Source organism: Gekko japonicus, unplaced genomic scaffold, assembly GCF_001447785.1.
Source record: "Gekko japonicus isolate JY-2015 unplaced genomic scaffold, Gekko_japonicus_V1.1 scaffold3343, whole genome shotgun sequence".
Classification (NCBI taxonomy): domain Eukaryota; kingdom Metazoa; phylum Chordata; class Lepidosauria; order Squamata; family Gekkonidae; genus Gekko; species Gekko japonicus.
The window spans coordinates 125,882-137,232 of record NW_015172116.1 but is presented as its reverse complement, the minus strand read 5'-3'; the positions used below and the strand labels follow the sequence as shown (position 1 = coordinate 137,232).

Here is an 11,351-nt window from a genome sequence, read left to right as displayed (position 1 = left end):
TTCTTTAAACTGGAATTCCTGGGAGTTGAACGTGGGACCTTCTGCCTGCCAGGCAGATGCTCTACCACTGAGCCACGGCCCCTCTCCATCCCTTCATGGATTGGCCACTGGTTGGAAAGAGGAAGCAGAGGGTGGGCTGTTTCCACAGTGGGGGGGGGGAGGTGAGCAGTGCCATCTCTGGCCAGATCTCCTGGGGGGGTCTCTGTTGGGACCAGTTTCATTTAATATGCTCTCAAATGATCTGGAACTGGGAGTTGGCAGGTGACACCAGATTGTTCAGGATGGTGGGAACAACCTGAGGGGATTGTGGGGGGCTCCAAAAGGGCCTTCCCCCAGCGGGGTGAGGGGGAAGCAAAAACGACAGAAGGAATCCTGATTTCACACGTATGCGGAGATGCTGGCGACAGATGGAGGAAAAGACCTGGGGGGGTGGGGGGTCGTGGTGGGGAGTGGGCTGCGAAAGTGCCCCAGTGGGCGGGCTCCAGGCAAGGCAAGTGCCAGGAACCGGGAATAAAGCCGCTGGGAAGGCCGTGCCTGTACAGGCAGGCCCCATTTGGACTCCTGCGTCCAGTTCTGGCTGCTGCCTCTGAAAAGGGACACCCAGGAGCGGGGAGTGGCAGGCCCCAAAGGACCCCCCAGGGCTGGAACGCCTGCCCTGTGAATCGAGGCTGCTGCTTGGGGGGGCTCTCAGCTTAGAAGAGATCTGGGGGGTGCAAAACAATGCCTAGGGTGGGGAAAGCAGCTACAAAGGATCCTTCTCCAGCATTCTTTGGCCGTGGATCCAAGACTAAAGGAAGCGCCGTTTCATACCGTGGCTTGTGGAACTCCCTGCCACAAAGCATGGTGGTGGCCATTGGCCTAGACAGACTTAGAAGGGGTATGTGTGGGCAAGCTTATGAAGGAGAGGTTTATTGTTGGCTGTTCACCAGGACAGCCAGATGGGCCACCAGGGTCAGGTGGCCATTGGCCTAGACAGACTTAGAAGGGTGGGTGGGTAAGCTTATGAAGGAGAGGTTTATTGTTGGCTGTTCACCAGGACAGCCAGATGGGCCACCAGGGTCAGGTGCAGCATTGTCACCTGGGGCATTTGACCGGCCACCAATGGTCCCTCTAAGCCGTGGGGTCTTGTGAGCAAAAATTCTACTTTGTGAGCTTACTGGCATTAAAGTTGTGAGCGAGCGATTCGGCTGCTGTATAAATTAGTTTGCTCTGGAGCCACACCCTTCCTGAGGCAAGACGAAAATGTGTGAGCCGGAGGCTAAGAAACTGTGAGCTGGCTCACCCTCGCTCAGCTTAGAGGGAACCCTGCGGCGGTCGCTGCTGGAAACTGGCTGCGAGACGTAGATGTCCGATCCAGTGGGACCTGGGTTTGGGCCACTGTGTGACACAGAGCACTGGACTGGATGGGCCATGGGGCTCATCCAGCATGGCTTCTCTTCTGGTCTTGTGACTTGTAGAAGGGCTTGGATCCTGCCCTCTCCTGCTCTTGCCCCTGCAGGTGTTTGATGCGCGCGATTGCACAAGCGTCCAGGAGATGTTCACCTCTTTGTGTACTCACATCCACTACGCAACCAACCGCGGCAACCTCCGGTGAGTGGCTTCTCCCGGCCATACGGCACCCCTTCTGCTCCACACCCCGTAGCTGGGATGGCGGGGGAGGGGGGGCCTTTCCGGCCGACACAGAGAGATCCGGGAGGAATATGCCCTCACGGTGCGGTGGTGGTGGTGGGGTGTTCAGAGGCACCCTTTACCCTCACACCTCCTCTGTCCCGCCAGGTCGGCCATCACCATCTTCCCGCCGCGGGTCGCCGGCCGTGGAGACACAGTGCTGCTGTGGTGGTGGTGGTGTGTTCAGAGGCACCCTTTACCCGCACGCCTCCTCTGTCCCGCCAGGTCAGCCATCACCATCTTCCCGCCGAGGGTCGCTGGCCGTGGAGACTTCCGGATCTGGAACAGCCAGTTGATCCGCTACGCTGGCTATCAGCAGCCGGACGGCACCGTGCTGGGTGACCCGGCCAACAATTTCCGAACCTGGAGTTGGCAGCCATAGCAGAGGAGGTGGAGGCTGTAAAACATGTGAAGCGATGTTGTCATAGCCCAGGGTTGCCACCTCTAGGTTGGGAAATACCTGGAGATTTGGGGGTGGAGCCTGGGGAGGGCGGGGTCTGGGGAGAGGAGGGCCCCCCCCCTCCACGATACCTGATCTCTGTAGCCCGGAGTCTCCAGGAGAACAGTTGCAATTCGGGGAGTTCTCCAGGCCACGCCTGGAGGTTGGCAACCCTAGGCCTGGGCGAGGGCCTTTCTCCCGGGTAGAGCCGCGTGAGTCCCAGCTCCTGGGTTCCCTCAGGACAGTCTGGAGGCTGCAAAAGTGAACCTGGCCGTCCACCCCAAGACTACTCCACCCCCACCCCACCCCGGACGTCCTGTCCTTTCCCTGCAGACTTCTCTGTGTGGGGTGAAGCAGAGCCTGAAAGACCCTCCCTGGCCCTCAGTGGTCCCCCCCCCACCATCCCCTTTCCTTCACACCTCCGGGCAACTCTCAAGTGTAGAGGGGCCCCCACCCTTAGGCTGAACGGTGTCAGGGACGTGAGTCAGGTCACACCACGCAGGGCTTCATAAGAAGATAACTGTTTATTGATGGATCCAGTACTAATGATCACGTATACAGCTTGTGTCAGGAATAGCCTTCAGTATAAGGGCCTCTGACTTATAGTGAAATCAAACATCACCCCCCCCCAATGAACTGAAGCCAAACAAGCAGGCATAGCAAAAAGCCGTTACTTTCCCAGAGGAGTAAATGCAGCTGGAGACTGCAAGGTCAAGCTAGAGATAGCGCACAGTAGCTGGACAGGGAAGAGCTGAGAACGAGGAGGAGGAGGGCACCCCTCCACATTCCAGATCCATGACAGGGCTACCTGACATCCGGCTGCTTTCAAGAAGAGGCTGGACGAACGTTTGTCAGAGATGCTTTAGGCTGGTCCTGCATTAGGGCAGGGGGTTGGACTAGATGGTCTCTCTGGACCCCTTCCAACTCTATGGTTCTGTGATTCTATTCTATGATTCTGTGCCCCCCCCCCAGGCTCCCCCAGGACTGCAAACTGAGAGTCAGAGGAGGTGTGGGGGGAGGAGACTTTCTTCTGCCTGCTGGGTCCCTCCCTCCCCCGCTGATCCTCCACACTTTCTTCCTCCCCAGCTCTGCATTCAGTATGGCTGGACCCCACCCTACACCCGCTTTGATGTCCTCCCCCTGCTGCTGCAGTGCCCCGACGAAGACCCCGAACTCTTTCCTCTGCCCCCTGAACTGGTCCTGGAGGTGCCGATCAGCCATCCCGCGTGCGTACAAAGAAGGACGCTCCCTCGAATTCCGGGGAGGGGGCTGGCCCCTAACCAGACTCAGCACAGGCCGCAGTGTTCCCTCTAAGCTGAACTGGCGTGAGCTATCTCACAGTTTCTCAGCCTCCGGCTCACACATTTTTGCCTTGGCTCCAGAGCAGACTCATTTATGCAGAGGCCAAACTGCTGGCTCACAGCTTTAATGCCAGCAGCTCACAAAGTAGAACTTTGGCTCACAAGACTCCACAGCTTAGAGGGAGCACTGCCACAGGGCTAGCCAGCCCATCCCCTGGCCTTCTGTCTGGGGTGGGGCATTGCCGCTCCTGCCCACTCTCTGCTGGACACCCCCCCTGCCTGTTTCCTTGGGGAGCACGGGGAAAGGAGATTCCTGGGCTGGGAGCTGGCAGGCCCTGCAAGCGTCAGAGAAGGGTGCAGGGGGGGGGGCTGTTGCCTCTATTTGGCTGTGGGGAGTCAGAGGGGCGGGTCAGCCAGGCTCTGTGGGAGGGCCATTGGCCTGCTGGGCTTTGGGCCCTGGAGCAGGAGCCAGAGCCAGGAGCCCTGGTCTTGGGATGATTCGGACACGAAGCCGCCTTCCGCAGCGTCAGCAGGACCTCTCTGGTCCACCGCTCCAGACGGCACCGTCTAGCCAGCAGCCGCTCTCCTCCCCACTCGGGTGTGCTGCTGGGCACTGCTGCAGAGTCCGGGGCCTCGTGCCCTGTGCCAGCCTGGAAACGGACGTGTTGACGCGGAACCCCCTTCCTCTCCTTTGCGCGCTCCAGGCTGGAATGGTTCCAGGAGCTGGGCCTGCGCTGGTACGCCCTGCCTGCCGTCTCCAACATGCTGCTGGAGATTGGGGGGCTGGAGTTCCCAGCAGCCCCCTTCAGCGGCTGGTACATGAGCAGCGAGATCGGCATGAGGAACTTCTGCGACCCCCACCGCTACAACCTCTTGCAGGTACTTCCCGGCTGCGCCTGATCGCCCTGGGTGGCTGTGATGCTGCGCTCTCTCTCTCTCTCTCTCTCTCTCTCGCTCGCTGGTCCTCCGGCACTTCCTCCCCCAACTCCCCCCCCCCATGCAGCATGCTTGGATCCAGGGCCAGGGACCAGCCTCCAGCTGTTCAATGCTAAGCCCTGAGCAGTTTACACCCAATGAAACAGATTAATAGGTGCCAACTAGCAGAGTCCCTCCGTGATGGCCTCTCTCGCCTGGGAGAGATGCCTGACCTAATTTGTGGCAGGGCTTAGCTTCGGAACCTCTTTCTAATGCCCTGGATGTGGTAATAAAGGGAAAAGAGCCTTGGGCCATGTGCAGAGAGCCTCTGCATCACCCCTGTGTGAATACAACCCGTTCCCACCGTAGAGGGGCCAGTCCTAGGTCAGCTGCCCCCCCCCAACGGCAAGCACAGGCATATAGTGGGGAACTCATTAGCATATTAGGACACACCCCTGACCAGGAACTCATTAGCATAATAGGCCACACCCAACAGCAGAAACTCATTAGCATATTAGGCCACACCCTGACAGCACAGCTAATTAGCATATTATGCCCCCGCCATACCTTCCCTTGGCTTGCCCGGGCACCCCGCGGCTGTGGGGACCCCGGGTAAGCCGGCCCTTGGAGGGGAGGGGAGGCAGTTTAAACTGCCTTCCCTTGGCTTGCCCAGGTGCTGTGGGGAGCCTGGGCTGTGGGGAGCCTGGGCAAGCCACCCGGGGACAGGCTGGGGAAGGCATGGGGAAGCATTTAAATGCCTCCTCGATCCTTCCAGCCCCCCCCCGGCCTACCTGCCTCGGAGTCGCCGAGATGTGTGTGTCGCTCTCCAGGCCTTCCCTCTGTAGCCATGCACGCAGAGGTTTTGGCTGTAGTGGGCGTGGCCAACTCTGAAGCCAGCCGGAACTCCCCAAAATAGTCCTGACCCTTTTAAAGCGGTTATTGTACCGTCTTGGAGTGAATCGGTACAGAGCTGGAAGGGTTAGCAACATCTGTCACATCAATCACTGATGCCCTGATTTCCTGCCAAAGCCTGCAGTCCAATGGGGTACTTGTTTCCAGGGGGCAGATTTAGCCATCTCATGTATCCCAGTGGAGTCCAGGTATTCCAATGGGGTTGCTGTTTTGGTGTTTGTGTTATAGCGCCATAGCACTCTAAAATGAATATTCAAAAAAAAGAAAGAAAGAAAGGACGGAGATCGCCCCTGCGGGCAAAAAAGGGCGGGAAAACAAAGCAACGCAGGAGGAAGCGCCACAGAGCATTTTACACGGCACCCCGTAGCGCTTCAGAAGCAGTATAGAAAAGGGGAGACCTCTTGGAAGCAGTTTGCAGGCAAAACGGTTCAGCCACATTTCCTGGACGGGACAGAAGCGTTTCTGTCTGAAAGTGAAAATCTATTCCGGTAGGGAACCGTTACTAAAACAGTTCTGTCTGAAATGTCAGACCAGAAACCGTTAGGGAACAGTTCCTGAACCGGAATATATCGGCTGTCTGAAATTCCCCCCCGACTCAAGAGAGAGGGCTGGTTGGTCTCTCCCTCTCATTCAATTTATAACCTGCTCAGAATGGGTGACCGCAATTGACAGCATAGATCCAGAGGAGTCGGCCGTGTTAGTCTGTTGCTGCAAAATAGTAAAAAGCCCAGTAGGCACCTTTAAGACTATCGTAGCTTATGCTACAATAAAGTTTGTAAGTCGCAAAGGTGCTACTGGGTTTTTTACTGATTTATAGCATATACATTTTAAAAACCTTCCAAAAATTCAAAGTACAATTAATCAATTCAGTAAATACGATAAAGTCAGTAAAGTAGCTGTTGTACAATTTAAGGTGGCATAAAACTCATATGGAAGGGGGGCACCATACAGATGTCCAATGTTCCCTCTAAGCTGTGGAGCCTTCGGAGCAAAAATTCTACATTGTGAGCTACTGGCATTAAAGTTGTGAGCAAACTATTTGGCTACTGCATAAATTAGTTTGCTCTGGAGCCATCTTTCCTGAGCTAAGACAAAAATCAGCGAGCTGGAGGCTAAAAAACTGTGAGCCAGCTCACACTAACTCAGTTTAGAGGGAACACTGCAGATGTCTAATAAGAAGGGGGAAAGGGGGGGGAGCAAGTGGGGAGGGGAAGGAGGCGGGAGGCCAGAACCAGCCGTAGCCTTATCGGCTAGGGGCCCAGTGGTAACGCCCTTGGCCATCGGCCCAGTGGAACAGCTCTGTTTCGCAGGCCCTGTGGAATTGTGCCGGATGCCGCAGGGCCCTGGTCTCTCCTGGAAGAGGGTTCCACCAACGGGTAGGCAGACCGAATGGGCAGTCCCCCTAAACACGACTGTCTACGCTTTCAGTCCACTCAGCCGCCGCTGGGGAGAGTTCAGAGCTTGCCCACGTTCCCAGCCACCTGCCCTGCCCGCAGACCTTTCCCTGAGGGCCCTGGGCAGGGTGTGCGGCTGGGAGCAAGGGTGCGCGGGACATGCGCGAGTGAGCGGACAGGGGAAGGGGGGGTTGGCAGCAGGGGGCCCTCCCGGGAGACCCAGCCCCCCCCCACGGCCCCGCCCCCACCCACATACTTTGTTGGGCAAGCAGAGCAGTGTCTCTGTAACATCTGTGTCCCCCTCCCCTGTGTGTGTGTGCGCGGTGCAGGAGGTGGGCCAGCGCATGGGGCTGGACACGCGGACGACCTTATCCCTCTGGAAGGACAAGGCTGCGGTGGAGATAAACCTGGCTGTCCTGCACAGCTTCCAGGTGAGTGGGGCGGGGCGGGGCTGTCTGGAAGTCGGGGAAGGGAAACAGCGACAGAGAGGGACGCCTGCGTGGTGGGGCGCCTGGAATGTCAAGTCTGTCTGCCCCCCACAGAGGACCCCTGCGAGGGTGGGTGGGTGGGTGCTCTGGGGCAGGAGGCGAGCCACCTGGGTGGTGGGCCTGGGTTCTTCCAGAGCACCGGCCGTACCAGGCTCTCTCTGTGCCGATGGCTCGGCTCCAGTGCGCTTGGCCCACCAGCCCATCCTGCCCTGGCACCCTGCGGAGCCTGTCGCCTTCAAGGGTGTAACTCTGCCCCGGGTGGTCCCGCGAGGGTCAGGAGGGGTCAGGGGTGTCTCACTCAGCCACCCGGGCTTCTCAGTGAAATGGGGTCTCACTGATGGCTGTCTGTGCTGTTTCCCACCCCTGTCCCCCCTCCGGGTCTATTTCCAGCTGGCCAAGGTGACCATGGTGGACCACCACGCGGCGACCGAGTCCTTCATGAAGCACCTGGAGAACGAGCAGCGGATGCGAGGGGGGTGCCCGGCGGACTGGGTCTGGCTCGTGCCCCCCATCTCTGGCAGCCTCACGCCCGTCTTCCACCAAGAGATGGTCAACTACCACCTCTCCCCTGGCTTCTGGTACCAGGTACGCCCCCTGCCACGCGCAAAGGGCCTCTGCATTGGCTGCGACAGGGACCACGGCTGCAGCCGGACACGCTGCGCCAGATGTGATGCTTTCCTGGTGCCCACCAAATGCCTTTTGGTAATATGGGGAAGGGGGGGGCTTTTGCCCAGCAGGGCTCCTGATTGGCCATCGGAGATTTGATGGGCTGTGCAGATTCCTAAAAGAATTGCTTTGGCAGCAGCGGCCACCACAGCGCAAGGATCTTCGTTGTGCGGCGGAAGGTCAGCTTCAGCCACCATTTTGTGGCCAGCCCTGCCTCCTGCGGCAGTCATTTTGCGGCTGCGGCCCACGATGCTGTATCAGAATTCCAGACTCAAAAAGACGGGGGCCCCCGTATGAAAGAATAGCGTGCCTCTGGTCATGCACGGAGTGCCTTTCCTTTACTCCTGAGTCATTATGACAAGTCCAGCGCGTGAGAATGCTGTGGGTTCCGCGGAGCCAGTCCAACCCACGACACCTCTGTTGTTCCCGCAGCCTGACGCTTGGAAGGTCTACACCCCCAAAGGAACCACCATCACCCGGAAGAAGACCTTCAAGGAGATAGCCAAGTAGGTGTCTCCGGGGACCAGGAAGGAGGCTTCCAGGAAGGCAGTCCTGGTGGTGGTGGTGGTGGGGAAGTTGCTGCTTTTGGGGCCGGCGTCCACTTGGGGAGGGGAGGGGGGCTCTCCTTCCGGGGCACACTCTCAGGGGTCTGCACAGCACCAAGCTCTCCTCTGCTGCTCAGAGGCCTCGTGGACTCCTCCTCTATCCCACCCACCCCACAAGCCAGCCAGATGCTCGTGGGCTCCCCCCAGGAGACTGCAGAGGCCATGGAAGAAAGGGCCTCTGTCCTTCCAACAAGGGCACAACGGATTCCCAGCACTTGGGCTTCTTCACCATGTGGAGGGATCCGATGGGGCCCCCCCCCATCAGCTCTCCCCACGTCAAAGTCGGACTGGGACAAAATATGGTTACCATCCAATGATAAACTTATACAAAAAGTATATAATTATCTTCTAGAAGATTATATGCAGGATGAAATAGTAAAAACTTCAATGATAGCTTGGATGCAGGACATAGGATATAATATCCAGTTAGATTATTGGTTCAAAACATAGATGGTGATGAAATTAATGAGAGCAATGTCCTTTAAAGAAAATATTTATAAATTATTCCACAGATGGTATTGGACACCTGACAAATTAGCCAGATGTTACAAATCAGTTTCAAGAAATTGTTGGAAGTGTAAAAACAATATAGGAACATTTTGTCACATGTGGTGGAGGTGTGGGAAAGTATACAAATGTTGGCAAAATGTTAAAAAATTAATTATAGAAATAGTGAACATTGATTTAAAACGACTACCAGAAATCTATTTGTTGAATATAATCCCGAATGGTATTGAACAAAACGATATATATTTATTGACGTATATCCTTACTTCAGCCAGACTACTAATCGCTAAATACTGGAAGTTAGAGAGATTACCTCTAAGAGAAGAAATAGTAAAGTAGCAGAATTGGATAAACTTAATACTTTATTATAAGGAAAGGATGAAAAGATTTTCCAAAAACAATGGTTGTGTATAAATGGTTAGAAGAAAAATGCACTTAATGGACTCCTGAATTTAAAGGACTCTCTGGGAGGGGGAGGGGGACAGCGGCCATGCTGGCGGTCACCTGTCCAGGACTGTGGCTGGACTGATCCAGGGTGGTCCCTGCAGCCCAGCTGGTGCCCTGGGCTCTTGCAGAGAAGCTGGGCAGAGGTCTAGGGCTGCTGGGTTCCCCTCGCCTTCTGACATGGCCCGTGTGGGTGGGTGCCTGGCCCTTTACAGGAGGGAGGAGACAGGCCTGGCCCCCACCCCACCCAGCCCCCCTGAGGAGGGGGGGAGGAGGCAGAGATCCGCAGGGGTCGCTCCAGTGTTCCTTCCAGGGCCACAGCCTCAGTTAAGGAAGGGGTTGCACACAAAGCTGCAGGTGTTTGTGATGGGCTGGAAGGAGGTGGGTGCAGGCCCCGGGTGGAGGGGCAGGTACAGGGCAGGGTCTTCCAGGAGAGGGCGGAGGAGGGTCACAGTGCTGTGCGCGGGGGTGGTGGGGGTGGTCAGGCGCCGGGAGTGGAATTTGGGCGTGCTTCCCCCCCTCCTCTCCTTCCCTCCTCTGCAGTGCGGTCAAGATCACAGCGAAGCTGATGGGGCACGTGATGGCCCGCCGTGTCAAGGCCACCATCCTGTATGCCACAGAGACTGGCAAATCCTGCGCCTATGCCCAGAGCCTGGAGCAGCTCTTCAAGTTTGCCTTCGATCCCAAGGTGGGGCACGGGCGGGGCCTGGGGCACTCGCCTTCCTGGCCTTTCAGTGCCGGGCACGGGGGCCTGCTCACTTGCCTGGCCTGCGTCAGTGGCCTGGGGGTACAATGTTCCCTCTAAGCTGTGGAGTCTGGTGAGCAAAAACTCTACTTTGTGAGCTACTGGCTTTATAGTTGTGAGCGAGCGATTTGGCTACTGCATGAATTAGTTTGCTCTGGAGCCCTCCTTCCTGAGCTAAGACAAAAATCTGTGAGCCGGAGGCTGAAAAACGGTGAGCTGGCTGACACTCACTCAGCTGAGAGGGAACCCTGCCAGGGACCTGAGCCTCTCCTGGGAAGGCCTCCAGGCCCGGTGCTCACAGCAAGGCCCACCGCTTCCTCCCCACAGGTGCTGTGCATGGATGAATATGACGTGGTTTCCCTGGAGCACGAGACCCTTGTCTTGGTGGTGACCAGCACATTTGGAAGTGGGGACCCCCCAGAGAACGGAGAGGTGAGGGCCTGCTGAGTGTGTCTGCCTGCCTGCGTGCGTGTGTGTGTGTGTGGGGGTGGGGGACGACGGGGAACCTGTACTTTGGGGGCATTGGCGGGGGGGGGGGTTGGAGAGGCTGCCAGTCCTGTGGAGCTATTCAAAGCATCTCCTGTGCGCTGCGGCAGCAGCCCTGGGCATGTGTGCAGCCAGAGTGGCATCTCTGACCAAGCGAGGCGTGCCCCCCCTCTCCCCGTCCGCAAAGCAGTCCCGCGGAGGGGGCCAGCTTCCAGGGCGGCGTGTGCCGGGGGGGGGGTCAGCCTCGGCATCTCCGGCTGGAAGGACTCTGCCCCTTCTCACTCTGCCTGCTTCTCTTTCTCCCCAGAATTTTGCAAATGCCTTGATGGAGATGTCCTGCCCCCTCCTGGGCAGCCCCCAGCCGGAGCAGTGCAAGTGAGTCCCGCCCCCCCCCCCTGAATCCACCCTCTGGCTTGCTCTGGCTCTCCTCTCCCTCTTCTCTTCTGCCTCCTTCCTCAACTGCTGACTCTGAGACTTGGCGGAGGAAGCGCTGGAGTTCTCTGCTGGGGAAGGATGGGGCTCCAGAGCAAACTAATTTATGTAGGAGCCAAACCGCTCGCTCACAGCTTTAATGCCAGGAGCTCACCAAGTAGGATTTTTGCTCACAAGACTCCACGGCGTAGAGGGAGCCTTGGCCACAAGTGGCTGCAAAGGTGGCTTGGGGCAGTAGAGCTTCCTGAAGCTGCTGTGGCTTCTTCCTTTAGACCGTGCCCCCCACACACACACACCAGGCCTCAGCGCCTCCCTGCCGGGCCCCCCCCCCCCAACACAATAGGCCCGT

At 57.5% G+C, this 11,351-nt stretch overlaps 1 protein-coding gene across 1 annotated transcript in view; it reads left to right on the top strand.

Moving 5' to 3' along the window:
* The window catches only part of NOS3 (nitric oxide synthase 3), a 50,386-nt gene that overhangs the window by 11,128 nt on the left and 27,907 nt on the right, over nucleotides 1–11,351 (top strand). The window contains exons 3-12 of the mRNA XM_015420973.1: nucleotides 1,499–1,590; nucleotides 1,894–2,030; nucleotides 3,189–3,333; nucleotides 4,113–4,287; nucleotides 6,959–7,060; nucleotides 7,508–7,702; nucleotides 8,216–8,289; nucleotides 9,883–10,027; nucleotides 10,412–10,516; nucleotides 10,878–10,930. Of these exons, the coding sequence (XP_015276459.1) occupies nucleotides 1,499–1,590; nucleotides 1,894–2,030; nucleotides 3,189–3,333; nucleotides 4,113–4,287; nucleotides 6,959–7,060; nucleotides 7,508–7,702; nucleotides 8,216–8,289; nucleotides 9,883–10,027; nucleotides 10,412–10,516; nucleotides 10,878–10,930 (1,223 nt within the window). The remainder of the gene's footprint in view (nucleotides 1–1,498; nucleotides 1,591–1,893; nucleotides 2,031–3,188; nucleotides 3,334–4,112; nucleotides 4,288–6,958; nucleotides 7,061–7,507; nucleotides 7,703–8,215; nucleotides 8,290–9,882; nucleotides 10,028–10,411; nucleotides 10,517–10,877; nucleotides 10,931–11,351) is intronic.